Source organism: Coregonus lavaretus (assembly GCF_964263955.1).
Source record: "Coregonus lavaretus genome assembly, chromosome: 31".
Taxonomy (NCBI): Eukaryota; Metazoa; Chordata; class Actinopteri; order Salmoniformes; family Salmonidae; genus Coregonus; species Coregonus lavaretus.
This window is the reverse complement of record NC_140018.1, coordinates 14,485,891-14,507,320: the sequence shown is the minus strand read 5'-3', so window position 1 is coordinate 14,507,320 and position 21,430 is coordinate 14,485,891. Positions and strand designations below refer to the sequence as shown.

The 21,430-nt window shown below is 44.8% G+C and overlaps 1 protein-coding gene across 1 annotated transcript in view; it reads left to right on the top strand.

The window, feature by feature from the left end:
* The first annotated feature begins 838 nt into the window (after positions 1-838).
* LOC311106973 (SAM and SH3 domain-containing protein 1-like) overlaps positions 839-21,430 on the top strand; it is a 92,549-nt gene continuing 71,957 nt past the window's right edge. Inside the window, exon 1 of the mRNA XM_084149390.1 lies at positions 839-1,514. Coding sequence (XP_084005516.1) covers positions 1,365-1,514 — 150 coding nt within the window. The 5' untranslated portion in view covers positions 839-1,364. The remainder of the gene's footprint in view (positions 1,515-21,430) is intronic.

Below are 21,430 nucleotides of genomic sequence, written 5' to 3'. Positions count from 1 at the left end.
AACACCTAATCATCCATTCAACACTATGTAGAATCCATAGATGTATGCCAGCTGCAACATTCTTTTTGTAGAAATTATAATTGTATGCAACATAATTGGGTTTCATTTGTAACTCTATGAAGTCTTACTCTATAGTTTTTACCCATATTGATAACTAAATAAGCAGTATACAGATCAATTGTATTTTCTTTTCATAATTACACTATCCTATATAAAACAATGTAAACGTATTTTATAATGACATGTAGTTACACAGATATTATAATGTAGTGGACAGGTTTGTAGTTTTTTCCACTGTTATTGCTATGGTGCAGAGGGACCCCATATATTATACACAATGTTTAGTCTATTCTATTTTATATGATTTTTTCCTTGTTTGCTAATTGGAGACTATTCCTGCGGATTATCAGTAACACGCATAGGTCACGGTGTACGTCACCCCTCCTAAAAATATTTTTCCCATGCGCTTTTGTTTTTGAAACGATTGTGTGGAGAATCGCTTTGTTCTCCTAAACCTATTCAACCCGGTGGAGAAAGTATTGGTGGAAAAGCAACAGGATACGCGCGTAGTAGCCTAATAACGGGTTTATTTGTCCGTCTGGCAACTTTCCACAACATTTACCAAAGTTTAAGAAACAGACTATCAGACTATATTGGTGTAAGATTTCCTTTGGTTAGTGCAGAGATGACAGACACCAACCAGACCAGAGGACTTTTTGTTGTCTAAATGTTTTTGCTGGGAGGAGTGAACTAGAGGGGGGTACTCACTGCTGTTGGAGGGGGGAGCGTGGATAATTACAGACAAGGACGGCGCTTTGGGCGTTTCTCCTCCTTTGTTGTTAATGGAAGTATTTCTCAAAGTTCGCAACTGAATTTTTATTCGTATTGTTTTGGCTTTGTTATTTTCTTATACAGAGAAAATGTGTCGAATTAGGTGGCTCTTTTCGTGCGAATTCTCCCCCGCTGTAAGTTTTGGTTTATGCCAGCAGCGCACGGGTAACGAGCTGCGGAGAGCTCAACCAATGGACTTTTCAGATAAAATCCCTGCACTGTAACTACAGGCTTCAGTTGTGTTATCTGCGATTTATTCGTGTTATTGCAATATGTATTGAATGTATTCTATTCGCATAAAGGGAACATATTCAACTTGCCTCGGAGTTTTAGAGCACTTGTTGCACTTCCCAAGCATGTCTGGAGATATTTGGAGAGTGTTCACTCCTGCAGTATCTTTTGTGCCAAGGAATGCTGAATGATTTCAAGGCTGAGACGGGGACAACTTTCTCAAGAAGAGGTAGTCAGACAATTGCGTATGGTCACGGAATAAAACTTTGCGTCAAAGGCAATACTTCATAACCATAGACATTATGGAGGGCCACGGCGACCAGGCAGCCGCCTCGGTAAAACCCGAGGCGGACGGCGCGGTGTCTAACAGTTTCTCCCAACTTGAACCCGAGGCGGACGGCGCAGTGTCTGACAGTTTCTCCCAACTCTGGACAGACGTGATGGGGATGCTGGTAAGTTTGTGGGCCAGTTTGCTTTGGGGGAGGGGAGGCAGGAAGGTAACAACCAACTGAAAAGAAAAGCTTTTCAACTGTGTCCCTTATAGGGGGACCCTCATTGCTCATTTAGTGTTTGTGTATTGATACTTGTTAACATGTAAATCACGTCCCAAAACAAACAACGCAAGGGAAGCTGGTCTATTTCTCAAAGTTTACTTTCCATCCTCGGTGCCCAACATATGGGTTTGGCATTCGGGTCATTTCCCTTCTTCAACTTGTTCACGAGGAGCTTTTCTGTATTTGAAGTGATCGGATTTCAAAGCAGCCTGGAATCCAGTGCAAATGGTATGTCGCGCTTGAGTTAAAAAATGAACTGTTTGTGTGCTATCATCCAAGTCTGGTGCACTTGAGCTGCGAAGTGGAACTGTGCTTGTCAGTTGTTTCAGGCAGTGGTAACAAGTAGCCTCCATTAAACTTCATTGCCGTGTTGTTACATTGTTACAACATTGTAACTGTTCATGTTGTTTTAGGAGAGTTGAGCTCCTGTGTGTTCTACGAGGGCCCCATGCCAAAACACTTGTAGTTGTGTTTTGTTACTGTGATGGAGTGTTACTTTGGGAAGGTTATGATGGAAAAAATTGTTGCAAATTGCATTGATTGAAATATTGTAAGTCCTGAAATGTGATGTTGTGTCAATGTGTGGCTACATTTTGTTCTCCCGGTCATTTTTTCCCAACCTTTAAGTTTAGCTTGTTAGTCCCTTATCAGTGCACACCTTCAAGCACGTTGAACAAAATTGGCACTGGTTTGACAACAATATCACTTTGATATCTAGCAATTGTAGTTGTAGCCAAGGCCTATGGGTCCCATGGGAAGCTTTGAATATTGTGTGCCAAAATGAAATCTTGCCAGTCCTCAAACCACATAGGCCTATACCAATCCACCTCTTCCCAAGGTGCATGGCAAATCTTGCAATTAAGAAATGGAAAAGGTTACACTGATCAACATAATCACCTTTGCCTCTTGTTCTTTGTTAGGGGCCAGGGTGACACGGCCATCTTGATTATACAGATGTGTGTGGGCCATCTGATCTGAGTGATCAATAGAGCTTAATGTCTTGTGGTCTTTTCCCGTGTGAATGGTGGGTCGTTTGAAGATCAACGTGTTAATATGGTCTGGACTGGCTCAGTAGATGAATGGAGTGTGAACGGGCCTAACACTGAGGATAGAGACAGAGGTGTGTGCTCGTGTGTGTGTGTGTGTGTGCGCATGGGCCTGTGTGTGTGTGAGAAACAGAGATGAGTGTCCTGGCCTTTGACTCTGGGTGGGAGACCTGGGACTCCAGCCAGGCGATTGAACCAGATTTATTACACTGGATGCAAATGTCTGTCAGTGCTCTCATCTTTGACGTCTTTCCTCTGCTGCTGGAACACACACACACGAGACGAGAGTCACACCTCCTTCATAGGTGACTGCAAGCCTCAGCCTTTCACACATCCTCCTCCATCACAGATACCTGAGACTGGGTCTTTTGGTCTTTTGATGGATGTCACCAGTAATATCATTATGATGTCACAGGACATAGACACGACTCTGATTTAATGTCCCTCACACTGCCATGTGGTCACTACTCAGGTTTCTAAGTCAGGTAAACAGAATTTGGACCAAAGTTTTAATGGAAGCGACCATTTCCTTCCACTAGGCTTGAGCTTATGGGTTTAAATCGCAACAACATGCCATACTACCGCCCCGTGGCACTCACATCTGTAGCCATGAAATGCTTTAAAAGGCTGGTCATGGCTCACATCAACACCATCATCCCAGAAACCCTGGACCCACTCCAAATCACATACCGGCCCTCCATCTGTGCAATAATAAACAATATTGTTGCTTTGATCACATCAGAAGATATCCTCCTCGCAATCTCCAAAATACAACAGCCACAGGACAACATTGTTTGGACGTCGTAAAGGACCATTTGCTGAAACTGAAGAGATATAGCTAGCTAACAACCTCCTTTTCCACGTGAAAAAAAATGGTGGACAGAGACTTGCTAGTTACGTTAGCTAGTTAGCTGGTATTTTCTACAAGGAATCTGCCTCCTGAAAAAAGCTTCTCCCAAGTGGGTGTGACACCTACTCCCATTGCCTGCTGCACTGCTTCTTGGATTCCACCTGGCGATCTGTTCACCGTCTGCGCTGGCCTGTCTCCCCCTGTCTGGTACAGGTACCCCTGCCACACTCCCCCCTCTCTCCCGAACTTTTGCTCGCCTCCAGCACACACACACTGTTGGGCGAGTGACTCTGAACAATGGCTAGCCCCAAGTCGTTATATATTTTTCTTGCGCTGTATGCTATTTTCCTCATGACTATGAACTTGCATGTTTACCCGACCGTGGGACAGACTATGTTTGTTCCCACACTCTGGACTCTGACTCTCTATTGGTTACACAGACTCTTGACCTCCAATCTTATTCTAACCACCTATCGCCGGCTTTGTATTCATGTTACCTGATGAAATTGCTGTACAATATGATCTTGTTGCCATTTGATGCACATTCAAATGCCATAAAAAATCAGCACTGCAGAGCTCTCCCTGTCCTCTTCCGTGCCCTGATTGTATTAATGCTGATGATATCTGGAAATGTGCGTGTACACCCTGGCCCATCTACTGTTGCTAGCCCCAATTCTGACTTGTGCTCTTATATCTGCTTCACTGATTTCTGCTCTCGTAAAAACCTGGGTTTTCTGCACGTTAACACTAGAAGCTTATTACCTAAAATTGATTAATTGAAGTTTGGGTTCACAGCTCCCGAGTGGCGCAGTGGTCTAAGGCACTGCATCTCAGTGCTTGAGGCATCACTACAGACCCTCTGGTTTGATTCCAGGCTGTATCACAACCGGCCGTGATTGGGAGTCATATAGGGCGGCGCACAATTGGCCCAGCGTCGTCCGGGTTTGGCCGGTGTAGGCCGTCATTGTAAATAAGAATTTGTTCTTAACTGACTTGCCTAGTTAAATAAAGGTTAAAAAAAATTTGTTGGTCATTACTGAGATGTGGTTAAGAAAGAGTGTTTTGAACACTGATGTTAACCTTTCTGGTTATAACCTTTTTCGGCAAGACAGATCTTCCGAAGGTGGTGGAGTGGCAATCTTTACCAAGGAACACCTTCAGTGCTCGGTTGTCTCCACCAAGTCTTTCCCCAAACAATTTGATTTGCTGGTTTTAAGCATTAAACTTTCAAATAGCTCTTTGTTGACTGTTGCTGGGTGTTATCGTCCACCATCAGCACCGGCCTGTACCCTAAATGCCCTAAGCTCTCTCCTGGCCCCTTACACTAAGTCTGAATTTGTCCTGCTAGGTGACTTAAACTGGGACATGCTTAAACCACCTGACCAAGTCCTAAAGCAATGGGACTCCCTAAATCTTTCTCAGATTATTACCAATCCCACAAGGTATGATTCCAAACACCCAGAAAAGGCTACTCTCCTTGATGTTATCCTCACAAATAATCCTGATAGGTATCAGTCTGGTGTTTTCTGTAATGACCTTAGTGATCACTGTTTTACAGCATGTGTTCGTAATGGCTGCTCAGTGAAACGACCTGTCTTGATTTGTCATAGACGCTTGCTAAAAAACTTTAATGAGCAAGCCTTCCTTCATGACCTGGCCTCTGTACATTGGCATAGAATCAGCTTGATCCCCTCTGTCGAAGACGCTTGGACCTTATTTTTTTATATTTTTAGTGGTATTGTTAACAAACACGCCCCCATAAAGAGAATGAGAATAAAAACAGGTTCAGCCCCTGGTTCGACCGTAATCTGGCAGAGTTACTCCACCTCAAGAATTCAATTTGGCGAAAGGCTCAGCATACGCATTCTCAGGCTGACTGGCTCTCGTTCAGGCAAATGAGAAATAAGTGCACTCAGGCTATCCGGAAGGCCAAAGTTAGTTACTTTAAGGAGCAGTTCTCTCTCTGTGCGTCTAACCCCAAGAAGTTATAGAAAACTGTTAAAGACCTGGAGAATAAACCCTCCTCCTCCTCACAGCTGCCCATGTCCCTTAATGTTGATGATGTGGTTGTTACTGACAAGGAGCACATGGCTGACCTCTTTAATCACCACTTCATTAAGTCAGGATTCCTATTTGACTCAGCCATGCCTCCTTGCCCGTCCAACATTTCCTCATCTCCCACCCCTTCTAATGCGACTAGCCCTGATGCTCCTCCCTCTTTTTCTCCTGCCCCGCTACAAAGTTTCTCCCTGCAGGCGGTCACTGAGTCTGAGGTGCTAAAGGAGCTCCTTAAACTTGACCCCAAAAAACATCTGGGTCAGATGGTTTAGACCCTTTCTTCTTTAAGGTTGCTGCCCCTATCATCGCCAAGCCTACCTCTGATATGTTTAACCTGTCTCTCCTCTCTGGGGAGGTTCCCATTGCTTGGAAGGCAGCCATGGTGTGTCCTTTATTTAAAGGGGGAGATCAAGCTGATCCTAACTGTTATAGGCCAATTTCTATTTTGCCCTGTTTATCAAAAGTGTTGGAAAAACGTGTCAATAATCAACTGACTGGCTTTCTTGATGTCTATAGTATTCTCTCTGGTATACAATCTGGTTCCCGCTCAGGTTATGGATGTGTCACTGCAACCTTAAAGGTCCTAAATTATGTCACCATTGCCCTTGATTCTAAGCAATGTTGGGCTGCTATTTTTATTGACTTGGCCAAAACTTTTGATACGTTAGACCATTCCATTCTTGTGGGCCGGCTAAGGAGTATTGGTGTCTCTGAGGGGTCTTTGGCCTGGTTTGCTAACTACCTCTCTCAAAGAGTGTAGTGTATAAAGTCAGAACATCTGCTGTCTCAGCCACTGCCTGCCACCAAGGGAGTACCCCAAGGCTTGATCCTAGGCCCCACGCTCTTCTCAATTTACATCAACAACATAGCTCAGGCAGTAGGAAGCGCTCTCATCCATTTATATGCAGATGATACAGTCTTATACTCAGCTGGCCCCTCCCTGGATTTTGTGTTAAACACTCTACAACAAAGCTTTCTTAGTGTCCAACAAGCTTTCTCTGCCCTTAACCTTGTTCTGAACACCTCCAAAACAAAGGCCATGTGGTTTGGTAAGAAGAATGCCCCTCTCCCCACCGGTATGATTACTACCTCTGAGGGTTTAGAGCTTGAGGTAGTCACCTCATACAATTACTTGGGAGTATGGCTAGACGGGTACACTGTCCTTCTCTCAGCACATATCAAAGCTGCAGGCTAAGGTTAAATCTAGACTTGGTTTCCTCTATCGTAATCGCTCCTCTTTCACCCCAGCTGCCAAACTAACCCTGATTCAGATGACCATCCTACCAATGCTATATTACGGAGACGTAATTTATAGATCAGCAGGTAAGGGTGCTCTCGAACGGCTAGATGTTCTTTACCATTCGGCCATCAGATTTGCCACCAATGCTCCTTATAGGACACATCACTGCACTCTATACTCCTCTGTAAACTGGTCATCTCTGTATACCTGTCATAAGACCCACTGGTTGAAGCTTATTTATAAAACCCTCTTAGGCCTCACTCCCCCGTATCTGAGATACCTACTGCAGCCCTCATCCTCCACATACAACACCCGTTCTGTCAGTCACATTCTGTTAAAGGTCCCCAAAGCACACACATCCATGGGTCGCTCCTCTTTTCAGTTCGCGGCAGATAGCGACTGGAACGAGCTGCAAAAAGCACTCAAACTGCACAGTTTTATCTCCATCTCTTCATTCAAAGACTCAATCATGGACACTCTTACTGACAGTTGTGGCTGCTTCGCGTGATGTAATGTTGTCTCTACCTTCTTGCCCTTTGTGCTGTTGTCTGTGCCCAATAATGTTTGTACCATGTTTTGTGCTGCTACAATGTTGTGTTGCTGCCATGTTGTGTTGCTACCACGTTGTTGTCATGTTGTGTTGCTACCATGCTGTGTGGTTGTCTTAGGTCTCTCTTTATGTAATGTTGTGGTGTCTCTTGTCATGATGTGTGTTTTGTCCTATAATTTATTTATTTTATTTATTTATTTTTAATCCCACGTCACCGCAGGAGGCCTTTTGCCTTTTGGTAGGCCGTCATTGTAAATAAGAATTTGATCTTAACTGACTTGCCTAGTTAAATAAAGGTTAAATAAAAAATAAAAGATCCACAGACGAAGCAGTCTCTACTGCACTCCACACTGCCCTTTCCAACCTGGACAAAGGAGCACCTACGTGAGAATGCTGCTCATTGACTACAGCTCAGCATTCAACACCATAGTGCCCTCCAAGCTCATCACTAAGCAAAGAACCCTGAGACTGAACACCTCCCTCTGTAACTGGATCCTGGACTTCCTAACGGGCCGCCCCCAGGTGGTGAGGGTAGGCAACAACACATCCGCCATGCTGACCCTCAACACGGGGGCCCCTCAGAGGTGTGTGCTTAGTCCCCTCCTGTACTCCCTGATCACCCACGACTGCGTGGCTGCGCACGACTACAACACCATCATTAAGTTTGCCGATGACACGACGGTGGGAGGCCTGATCACCGATGACGATGAGACAGCCTATAGGGAGGAGGTCAGAGTCCTGGCAGTGTGGTGCCAGGACAACAACCTCTCCCTCAACATGAGCAAGACAAAGGAGCTGATCGTGGACTACAGGAAAAGGAGGACCGAGCACACCCCCATTCACATTGACGGGGTTGTAGTAGTGAAGGTTGAGAGTGTCAAGTTCCTTGGTGTATACTTTACTAAGGACCTATCATGGTCCAAACACACCAACACAGTCGTGAGGAGGGAACAACGATGCCTATTCCCCCTCAGGAGGCTGAAAAGATTTGGCATGGGTCCTCAGATCCTCAAAAAGTTTTACAGCTGCACCATCGAGAGCATCCTGACTGGTTTCATCACCGTTTGGTATGGCAACTGCTCAGCATCTGACCGCAAGGTGCTACAGAGGGTAGAGCGTACGGCCCAGTACATCACTGGGGCCGAGATCCCTGCCATCCAGGACCTCTATACCAGGCGGTGTCAGAGGAAGGCCCTAAAAATTGTCTAAGACTCCAACCAAGTCATAGACTGTTCTCTCTGCTACCACACGGCAAGCAGTACTGGAGCACCAAGTCTGGGACCAAAAGGCTCCTTAACAGCTTCTACCCCCAAGCCATAAGTCTGCTGAACAGTTAATAAAATGGCTACCCAGACTATTTGCATTACACCCTATTTTTCTTCTTAGTCCTTAAAAATAAAAATAAAATTATTGACTCTCTTGCACAGGCATGATGTACACTCACTGGACTCTAGGGCTTACCCCATTTAGTCGACTGGTCGATTGTTTGGTCAATAGGCTGTTGGTCAACCAAGATTATTTTAGTTGAGCAGTGGCAAATATATTTTAAAAAATTATGGCACATGAGACATGTCTGATTCATGCCTGTCTGAGTGGACTAATCCATTGCGGAGGCCGCGGGGGTGGCACACCAGTATCACCAGTAGTACATTTACTGTTAATTCCCATAATTTCTAATCTACAATGTTTGTTTGGTTACAGTAATTCATGTTAATGCATTCAGTATATTATTCTTACAGTCTTACCGTTGTCATTGTAGGAGTGGATATGTTGTTTGCAGAGTACACAACCTAGGCTACACTTGTGAGAAAAAGGTTTTCGTTTATTTCATTCCATTTACGTGTTATCAATATGTTCATTGTCTTTTGTTTGGAGCACTCCTGTCAATCATGAGTAAGGACACGCACCTGATTACGCATATAGAAGTAGGACTTGTCTACCTGGCCTGCGCGCAAATGTAGGCCTATTCGTGAGCCCATTTGGGGATCTGATACTATTTCTGATTGTCTTAACTCACCATCACTGTGGAGCTTCTCAAAGTAATTTTTTCTTCGCCTCAAACAGCACTTAAACAAAGTCTGTTTTTACATCTATTGAGAATGACAATAAATCCTCAACGTAGCCTATTTTCTTTACAGCTCTTTCCCTTTCGATTACCACTCAGCATGAAAAAAATGTCATGCTCTGAACTGGTGGAAACGTTATAAAATAGGCCTACCTGATTACTTCTTATCCCTTGCACAAAATAGCCTACAGCTGTGACTGTCTGTCCGGAGCTCACTGGTGTGGGAAACTCTGAGGACCCAGAATATAAGCTTCCAGCCTGACCCAAGTTAATAGTTGATACAATGTTTCAAGTTCCTTGCAGACAGGCAATGTGTAGCCAATGTGATTTACAGGATATTTATTTTCATCAGGATATTTTCTACCTGCAGGCTGCAATGTTTTTATTTGTTGGCTTTATATAGGCTATTTTTACATATTGGCAAGGGCAATAGAAGTTACAAATCTAAAAGTGTCATTTTCATTTAGAATTTTGATTAACCACATGACATTGATTTTGAGATATGAAGACTATTATAAATTAAATTAAACTGTTCCACGAAAATGTACATATGAAAATTATAACTGGTACGCAGATCAATAGAAATAGTAGGATAACTTGGCACTCCAAATAGAAAAGGTTGCTGACCGCTGGTGTAGCCTATTACCGGCAACCTCAGGAGCGTAATGGCAGAATCTGTGAAGGCCAGCAGCAGCGGACAGCGGGAGGAGGAGGGTCGGAACAGTTTTTTTTCTTTTGGTTTGGCTATATTGATCTCTGGTGCCCGCTTTAGTAATTAGTGTGCCTTTATGATGCTTAAAGCTTACATATAGTTGATTTTATATGAAAAAATATAAAATGTTGACCGAACAGACGACTCTCGTCGACCAAGATTTTGTCGGGGACAGCCGTACTGGACTCTAACCACACACCCACACATACTACACTGACACTCCAACACACACACACACACACACACACACACACACACACACACACACACACACACACACACACACACACACACACACACACACACACACACACACACACACACACACACACACACACACACAGACACACACACAGACACAGACACACACACAGACACACACAAAACACACACACATGCATATTGATGCCACACACCCAAACACACACATTCACATTCCTTCACACTCTTCACACACACTGCTGCTACTAGATTATTATCTATGCCTAGTCACTTTACCCCAACCTACATGTACATATTACCTCAATTACCTCAACTACCTCATACCCCTGCATATTGACTCGGTACCGGCACCCCTTGTATATAGCCTCGTTACTGTTATTTCTATTGTGTTACTGTTTTTCCTTTAGTTTATTTAGCAGATTTCTCTTTGCCTTGTTGAAATATAAAGTAATGACTGTGCTAAATCCCAGAAACCACATGTTATGTCATTTCCTTTAGAAGTACAGGCTGTAAGTGACTGGAAATGGTTTGATTATTGTAGCACAGCTGCCAACACTCCACCTGATATCTGTGCTGTTTCAGTCAGTAAATCACAGGGCGAACAATATGTTCATTGTCCAAGCCCCAATGTTTATGAAACCTGTACAGTTCAAAGGCATCAGCACAATGGATTCCCTATATGTTTGGCAGCAAAATGGCCGTGCTATATTTAGTTTGTTCTCAGTACGTAATGCTTTTCTATGGCCTTTGTCTCTGGGGCCGTACATGAGAATGCCCTTTTGATTAAGCCTGTGCCTGAGCCTATTGAAAGATCTGAACACTACTGTTACAGATTAGTAAAGCCATTTGGGGTGCAGCTTCTCAGTAACCAATGAATGTGAAGTCTACATAGCATGTTTTTTCTGATACACATCTAATCTAGCTAATTTGGTTGTGTGACTACAGATGATGTAGGATCTTTATTTGAGTCAGTTTGCTACAGCAGGAAAATAATCCTGCAGCAACAGGAAATGTGAATTATTATGTGGATTATAATTAATGGACATTGTTGTAGGGGTTGATACATTTTTTTGTAAGGGAAAATCAAGTCTGAAATTTCAAAGTGGAAATTACAAACTTCAGAAGCCTTTTTAAACATCAAATACACTACAACACGTGTCAAACTCATTCCACGGAGGGCCAAGTGTCTGCGGGTTTTCGCTCCACCCTTGTACTTGATTGATGAATTAAGGTCACTAATTATTAAGGAACTCCCCTCACCTGGTTGTATAGGTCTTAAAACCCACAGACACTCGGCCCTCCATGGAATGAGTTTGACACCCCAGCACTACAAGTTTTATATTTCCTGCATTGCAGGAAAGTTCTCCTGCAACGGGGTAATCAAATTAAGATCCAACATCTGTAGTCCACCACTCTACTGTTGATTTTTCACTCGCTACAGTAGGTAATTACCAGGGAGTGAATTGAAATTCCAGTTCAAGAATGAATGAATTTAATGATAATTTATCCTAAACCTATTAATGACCGTGTAGTGACTAGGTGATTCATCGTTCATCATAGTTAACTCAAGCTTGGAGGGCTGTGGTCCTGTGTCATGCCTGTAGTGTTATTGCTAGGAGCCCCTCTGCCTGAGGTTAAACCACTGCTAGGAATGTGTTTAATGAGAATACCTTAGTCAACCAGTCATTTATTTGTGGTTACAACAGGGTAAACATAGACCTAAGCCAATTAATAATCTGGGGCTGTTAAGAGATGAATAGCTGTTGCATTATGGGTACATTAGCATTTATGCTGTTTGAACAGGGTTAGTAGACTGGAACCGACCCAACTCTAATTCTCTGAAGAAATGAGGTTTCAGCAAGTCCTCAAATCAGATCTGACATTTTTTTGTAGGATGTGCATGTTGTTATTCTTGTATCTAGCTTTCCATAAATGATATTAAAGGCAGCATGCCATGTATAACATTTCCACAATGTTAGTGTGTATGGATGCAGGTGTGTATGGGTGGATATGTGGAAGTACCAGTCCTCAACAGCATACACACAGTACACAACTTTAGTACCTCCCTCTGCAAACGGTGTCTGAGTTCAAACCATGTCGTTTTAGCTGGCATAGCAGTTAGTTCAAACAGTGATTTTGCTCTAGTCTGCGTCAGCCTCTAATCCAGGGGTGTCAAACTCATTCCATGGAGGGCCTAGTGTCTGCTGTTTTTTTTTCAATAAAGACCTAGACAAGCAGGTGAGGGCAGTTCCTTACTAATTAGTGACCTCATCAATCAAGTACGAAAACCCGCAGACACTCGGCCCTCCGTGGAATGAGTCTGACACGTGCTCTAATTTGATCACAAATCTGGACAGCCGACAGTCCTCCTCTGTATTCCCTGGCAGCTAGTCTCAAAGCGCTCTCTCATCCCAATCTGCATGGATGTTTGCCTCAAAGTTAAGCATCAAGAAGACATTTTGTTAGAGTTGAGAAAAGAGTATATGTTAGAAATGTAAAGGTTTTCAGACCTCCATATAGTATGAGTGGGTTCTGTCTCCCATTTCAAGGGCTTGTTCATACTTTCCTGTTACTCAGCCTTTGATATGTTTTATTAGTGAGCCCATTCAGCCCAAATGTATTTTGAAACTCTTGTCTGTGTCTGTGACAACATATGGTCAACTTAAAAGAAACCTCCATTTGTTCAAAGAGTGTCTCCTCCAATATAGCATTGTGTAGTTGCTGAGCTGTCTGCCTCAGTCTCAGCCCCCCTCTGTCCTAGCCCAGCCTTAGTAAAGCCACATCAAGCCTGGTTCAACCTACGTTTGCCACATTTGAGCCTAGCATGGCCAGCTCAGCTCAGATCTCCCCCTCCCAGTCAGGGGCCAGGCAGGGCTGGCAGGTGTTTCTCTCAGTGCTGTCGAGGATATCCTCAGGAAGCTCCTCTGGAGGGTGTGGGCCTCGACTCTGCCCTGGCCTTCCTCCAGCCTGGGCTGGGATGCTAGTGTAAGGGTGGGACAGGGGTATTAGCAGGTGTGGAGGCCATTCTCCCCCACAGCTAAAGCCTGGAGGGAGGAGTGGAGCTAGGGAGGAGTGGAGCGAGGGAGGATTGGAGCGAGGGATGTTTGGGCACCGCCAGCCTGGTCAGTCTCTTGGGGTTGGGGTTGGAGCCGATGTGTGATTTAGGAGGAAACATGAGCGAGGCGCTAATTCACTTACTCCTGCTTGAAATGAATCGTGAAAATGATAGAAGTGAGTGGGACCGTTTCTTTAACTGCCACCCTAGTGTTCTGAACTGGTAACAAGTGTAACTGATCGTATCACTGTCGTTCTAGCATTACATCAGATACGTGATGGCCATTGTCATCTGTCACTATGCACTCCCCTAGAGGATGGCTAGCTTGTCACAAGGCTAGTCCTGACACTGACAAAAGCCTTGTGCACAGCGAGAACAGAACAACATAACTCAATATGCATGTAACCGGCCTAAGTATGAAAACAGCACTGTCTGGAATGTGTACCTAAAGCTAGGAGCAGAACAAACACGTTAGCTAGAGCGCATGGTTTAGATACCTCTGTAATGCCTTCTGACATGACAAATAACAAGCACTGGCTTTGAGGGAGGGAGAAAGAGAGAGAGAGCACCAAATGATCTTGCATGCGAAGGTGGACAACATCTGTAGCAGTGAAATGCTTTGAAAGGCTTGTCATGGCTCACATCAACACCATCATCCCAGACACCATGGACCCACTCCAATTCGCATACCGCTCCAACAGATCCATAGATGACGCAATCTCTATTGCACGCCAAACTGCCCTTTCCCACCTGGACAAAAGAGGTGCATGTTTAGTCCCCTCCTGTACTCCCTGTTCATCCACGACTGCGTGGCTGCGCACGACTTCAACACTGCTCACGACTCCAAACATCATTAAGTTTGCAGAGACACGACAGTGGTAGGCCTGATCACTGACGACGACGAGACAGCCTATAGGGAGGGCCGAGCAAGCCCCCATTCATATCAACAGAGCTGTAGTGGAGCAGGTTGAGAGCTTCCTCGGTGTCCATATCACTAAGGACCTATCATGGTCCAAACTAGGGCTGTGGCGGTCATCAAATGTTGTCAGCCAGTGATTGACCAATCATGGTCCTAACATACAAACCAACACAGTTGTGAAGAGGGCACTACAATGCCTCTTCCCCCTCAGGAGGCTGAAAAGATTTGGCATGGGTCCTCAGATTCTCAAAAAGTTCTACAGCTGCACCATTGAGAGCATCTTGAGTGGCTGCATCACCACTTGGTATGGCAACTGCTTGGCATCCAACCGTAAGGTGTTACCGAGGGTAGTGCGTACGGCCCAGTACATCACCGGGGCCGAGCTCCCTGCCATCCAGGACCTCAATACCAGGCGGTGTCAGAGGAAGGCTCTAAAAATGGTCAAAGACCAAAAGGCTCCTGAACAGCTTCTACCCCCAAGCCATAAGACTGCTGAACAGTTAATCAAATGGCTACCCGGACTAATGGCATTGACCCCCTTTTTTTGCACTGACTCTCTTGCACTGGCTCTATGCACACTCACTGGACTCTGCCCACACACTCACACATACTACATTGACACTCCAACACACAAATACACACACACACACACACACACACTACATACGCGCACACACACTAAACACACACACATGCATATTGACGCCACACACACAAACACACTCACACATAGACACAATTTCACAATCTTCACATACGCTGCTGCTACTCTGTTTATTATCTATCCTGATTGCCTAGTCACTTTTACCCCTACCTACATGTACATATTACCTCAATTACCTCAACTACCTCGTACCCCTGCACATTGACTTGGTACCGGTACTCCTTGTATATAGCCTCGTTATTGTTATTTTATTGTGTTACTATTTCCTTATAAGTAAGCATTTCACAGTAATGTCTATACCTGTTGTATTCGGCGCATGTGACAAATACAATTTGATTTGATTTGAACATCAATTAAAATAAACTCAATTTAGAGATTAGTACTGTAGCTAACTTGGCAGTTAGTTCTGAGCATGCGAGAGGACCCAAGAGGTCAGCCCTACATGCTGGTTATGGAATTTTTTAATAACTGACAGAAGGGTCTTGGTGTGCTAGTTACAATGGGGAAGTTAATTCAGCTGAGGAGTGACACATTCTTACTACTTTAGTTGTTTTCTTTGCTTCAGAAAGCACAGAAAGAACAGCTTGCTTGCTCATGAGGTATTTGTCCTCATAGACTACCATTGAGCGCTCTGGGAAATCAGGACCTTGAATGCATCCAGAAGTGTTGAATTGCAACACTCAGGAAACATTCCCCTAGATTTCAATCCAAAGAATTTATCAGTAAAGGGTTGCAGCTCCGACACAATGAGAGCACGGAGTTAACGTTTCATCATTTTACATTTTTAGTCATTTAGCAGACGCTCTTATCCAGAGCGACTTACAGTTAGTGAGCGCGACATACATTTTTCATACTGGCCCCCCGTGGGAATCGAACCCACAACCCTGCCGTTGCAAGCGCCATGCTCTACCAACTGAGCTACAGGAGGCCTGTGTCATCATGGCTGTTTAGATCGGATTGAAGGGCACTGAGTGAGCATGCCTTTTTAGTTGCGTTTGAGCAGACTTTTCTCAGGGCATACATAGTCAATTGGCTGTTGAGTTACAGAGTGAAGTTGATGAAAACTTTCCTTGTGTTTGTGTAATGGCCATTTTGAGTGGACGGTTGCATCGCCACATAGGTACCTACAGCTGCCTGATAAGGAAAGTGTTTCTGGATCATCATGTGGCATGACCTTGTAACATTAACAGATAAGGCTTTGGTTTGTATGGTATGCCTATGATCTGTAGAGAATTGCCATGCATTACTGTTCACCAGTGGCCCATGGATGCCTCTCCAGATGTCATGGATAATACTGTTGCACCAACACCCCCTACCCTCCCAGGGTGGTCACATTGAGAATGACAGGAATGCTATGGTTAATTGATTAGCTGAGCAGAGATCAGCAGGACCCCATGTCACCCCCTATGTCTCCTCATGTCCTTATATGTTACCCACCCATGGGGCAAGATTCCAGTTTGAACACTCTCTCCTATACCTCTCTCTGTCAATGAAAAAGGGAGCATATTCTCATGTGGAATCATGGCCTGAAACCTCTAAACCTATGGCTGTTAGTCAGTCATGTATTTCACAGAATTATTCATATAAACAGTCCCTGTAAGCTTAGAGACAGTAAACCATGAGACAAGTCAGGTCAGTCCTCCCACTAGTGGTTTAGAATAACAAACTCCAGCCTCAATAGTTTTTTACTGGAAAACCTTGCAGCATTCCCTCCAAACCGTTGGTAAAATCATTGTTGCGTAAAGTCTCTCTCTCTCTCTCTCTCTCTCTCTCTCTCTCTCTCTCTCTCTCTCTCTCTCTCTCTCTCTCTCTCTCTCTCTCTCTCTCTCTCTCTCTCTCTCTCTCTCTCTCTCTCTCTCTCTCTCTCTCTCTCTCTCTCTCTCTCACTCTCTCTCTCTCTCTCTTACACCCTGGGTGTTGTCTTTTATAGCCTGTTCTGACTGTGAACATGACTATTGAACTTGACTCAAGGCAGGGTGGTGCACTCTTGTATGCACAGGGTGGGAGCCAAACATTGTAGTTTTTTTCAACTCCATAAAACCGTTGTTGTTGTTATTCCTTCCATTTTGTTTTAATTCAATACACACACATTAACACTCAGATTTTCAACGGGTGGTTTAGCCTGATAGCATAACAGACACAGACCCCAGGGTTGTTGTTGTTCTGTCATGCCCTGGCCGTGAGAGGCCTGTTGTCTTTAGTTGGTTTGGTCAGGGCGTGAGTTTCTATGTTATATATTCTATGTTTACGTTCTAGTTAGTCTATTTCTATGTTTCAGTTCTAGGTTGTGTGTCTATGTTTGGCCGGGTGTTCAGATAAAGCAAAGAGATGTAAAGTCTTCTCCATAGGCTCTGTGTTAGATAAAGGCTGTCTCCCCAACCTCCAGATGTTTTACCCCCTCCAAGCCCCCAGCCTCCCCAGTCAATACCTCCTCACAAATCACCCCTGTCCACTGGCCCCATACCCCCTCAGTACCCCCCTCACACTGCCATATATTGTAATCACATTCCTTCACCCCCCCCCCCCCCCCCCACACACACACACACACACAAACATGTTTACCCCATATGTAACTCTGTGTTGTTTTTATCGCACTGCTTTGCTTTATCTTGGCCAGGTTGCAGTTGTAAATGAGAACTTGTTCTCAACTGGCTTACCTGGTTAAATAAAGGTTAAATAAATAAAAAAACGCACTCTCACTCTCACTCTCACTCTCACTCTCACTCTCACTCTCACTTACAATAAACAGACACATACTCAATCACTTCCATCTTGTCATTGTCTCATGTGCACACAAGCTGTGTGTTATGAAGTGGGCCCCCAGTCAGGCTCCCAGTCATTCTCCCAGTCAGGCTCCCATTCAGGCTCCCATTCAGGCTCCCAGTCATGCTCCCAGTCAGGCTCCCAGTCATTCTCCCAGTCATGCTCCCAGTCATGCTCCCAGTCAGGCTCCCAGTCATTCTCCCAGTCAGGCTCCCATTCATTCTCCCAGTCAGGCTCCCATTCAGGCTCCCAGTCAGACTACCATTCAGGCTCCCATTCATTCTCCCAGTCAGGCTCCCATTCAGGCTCCCAGTCATTCTCCCAGTCAGGCTCCCAGTCAGACTCCCATTCAGGCTCCCAATCAGGCTCCCAGTCATTCTCCCAGTCAGGCTCCCATTCAGGCTCCCAGTCAGGCTCCCAGTCAGGCTCCCATTCAGGCTCCCAGTCATTCTCCCAGTCAGGCTCCCAGTCAGGCTCCCATTCAGGCTCCCAGTCATTCTCCAAGTCATTCTCCCAGTCGGGCTCCCAGTCAGGCTCCCAGTCAGGCTCCCATTCAGGCTCCCAGTGAGGCTCCCAGCTGTGTAGAGGCTGGATGAGGGGCTGCATGAGCTCATGGCGGGAGAGGAATCCCAGGTATGCTAACACACACACTGGCTTCCCTCAGAGGAACACTGCAGTAAGGAAAGACCTAGCACACTTTAACAACACTGTAACAGCACTGTAACAACAATGTAACAACACTGTAACAGCACTGTAACAATACTGTAACAGCACTGTAACAATACTCTAACAACACTGTAACAACAGCACATCGTAACGTTGAACTACAGCATAGACCATTTGCTTTACCTATGGGTCTGGAGCTTGGAGAGTTGAAGTATTACAGACAAGCAGTGCTGACAGGTGAGATGGAATCCATGCCTGCCTATACAGTATTCTAGGCATTTAACACAGACAGCCTGCTAAGCATCTGTAAATGTAATACACAAACTTCAATACACAAACTGGAGTTGTGACAAATATGCTTATACAGACATGGACAGCTTGTTTTATAGACCCAGAAAGGTAATGAACTGTCACTGAATATCTGGGTGAGTTGTAATCAGGTGTTCTGCATGTACAGATACACTGACTGTAACTATAATATCTGGGTCTGTCTGTCGCTGTCTCCCTCTTGGACATGGTAGATAGTCTGAGCTCTGGATCAGTTGTGCCATGTTTATGGGGATTAGGCAGTACTGTAGCTAGTCTCTAATAAGAGTGTGCTTCTCTCGCTGAGTGAGGAATGTAGGGAGATGCATGTGTCTGCCCTCTGCCCGGAGAGTGAGAGCGTGCCTCCATAGGGAATCTCAGCCATCTCTAACCATATGTCACAGCCTGGACGTAGCTGAAGTTACTAAGAAATATTCTATGGTGGGAGGTGGAGTGAGTGGAGGAAAATAAAGCAGAACAATCTGGACTTTTGACACAGGGCCTCTGTCTGTCTATAATGTATTTGAATACACTGTTGTTAATGTGTAATGCATTACCGATGGGTGATGGTTGAATTCACTTCAGGTTTGTGTTTTTCCACAGTGTGGTTAGGTCTAGTTTGTTGTTTTCGTCCTCAATGTTGTTTTGGAAAGCCCTCTCAGAAGAAGCCACTCTCTCTGCCTCCCGGGGGTGTGTGTGTGTGTGGCACACTGCCTCCACAGTGCTCCATTCATCCCATGTTGGCACAGAGATACTGGGTCCTGTTTAGAGGACCACAGAGAGAGACGTAGACAGACTGAGACTGACAGAGACCGTTCACTCCTCACAGAGTGACTCAATGCATGCTGACCACTCACCAAACCAGGCACTGACTAGATCAACACTGATGAATATTGAACGATTGGTCATCACTGCTATGGCTGTCACCGTACACAGCCTGAGTAGTTATGAGTCCAAACACCATAGAGAGACGCTTCTCAGATCTTCTCAGAGAAAGGTGTTTCAGTTGCTCTCCAACCCCAATCAGTTAGTAGTACAATTGACCCTTCGCTAAGCCCAGCCACAGAATATTGGGCAACCAATCGCAGCGCGCCAATGGATAGCAACTGTCGTCGAGTCTGACACCTCAGACAAGCTTACGTTTCAAACGCATGAAAGACAATGAGTTTTCGTCAAAAAGTAGCTAAATTGTTTAAATGGCTAAATTACAGTGCACTAGGTTTACTTGCTACTGTGATTCCTGAAATGTAGAACCTGTATTATGTTAATCAAAATTATACTTTTGTTACATTGTTTGCTAGCTCAGCTGGTTAGCTAGCGCTCAGTCTCACTGACCACCAAACGTTGCTAACGCTAGCTAGCTAGCCAGTTAATATAACTTGTTTTCTCAAAACGTATGTTAGCTAGCTAAGTTATCTATATTATGAATACAACTATTATCTGCTGTCGACATCAGGATGCGACTTGAGAGAACTAGTTAACTCCAAAAATGGTTAGTAGTAGCTTTTACTGCATGACAGTCCATTCAGAGCCATCTAGTGCCTAGCCACACTAATGACAGTCCACCACAACATACCCAATAGTCTCCTGATTAGCAAGGGGTAGTCTGTGTTTAATTTTATTGTATTAAAAACACCATTTGAAATCGTTGCTAGGGGTTTTGTCCAGTAGTTTGAATGGGGAATGGAGTTTCCTGGGAAAATGTTGTCAGAGGTTGCAACATTAACCAAGGGGGCGGGGCTTAGTGAAGGGTCGATTGCTATGACTCTCACTCATAACCTTGGAGTGGAAACACACCCCATACTCCTCTGGTTTCCATGTATAGCAATGCACTAGCAGGTTCTACTTCTTTAGTATTGACTCTAAAGTTTCTCTTTCAATGTTCCTTGAAGGCCCATCTCCAACAATGTGTTTTGGGGCTAGTTTATTCTGTTGAGTAAGGTCTTTCTTATTTAGAGTGTATGAGTGACTGGACCATACTTCCTCCTTCTACCCAAACACCCGTCTTCCACACAAAGACAGGAACCCAGCAGAGAGGTGAACCCCCCCTGGAAGGAAGAGGGTGTTTGGGGTTGGGAGAATGTCATAGCCGGGGTTTAAAGGGCATCTCTGATCTGTGTGTGTGTGTTAACTGACCAATCCCAGGAAACACTCCTGGTTGGCCGCACACCTCCCCTCTAGCAGAGACACAAACACACCGTCCCAGACAGTCTTAATCTCAACTGGAGCTTGTTTATAGGTATTTGTCTTCCACAAATCACAATGATTTCCTTTCCTTCTCCTACCCTTTCTCCTTTCACAACAGTCCATAGCTAGTATAGGCCACAAAGCTAAAGGCTAAAGGAGCTGTAACCTCTAACCCCCTCCCTCAGTAGCACCACTGTGTTAGCCAGTTAGCTAATAACCGTAGTCCAGATTGGCAACCAGAGGAAGAAGTGGTGTGTGGGTGATTCGATTTGTGTGCCCCTGCCTGCTGCCCTCCACACTGCACCACCTGCCTGCTAGTTGGTGCCTCTCACGCGCACCTAATTACAAGCGTATGTGAAGGGGTTTTATTAAGCTGTGCTTCACGCAGAGTGAGAGACAGATGGGGAGCTGAGGTTGTTAGTCAGTCAGTTTATTTGATCTAACTCCCCTTTCTCTTGCCTGGAGTACTGTACTGTGGAGGTGAAAGCAGTTAGGGGAGTGTGGAGCTTAC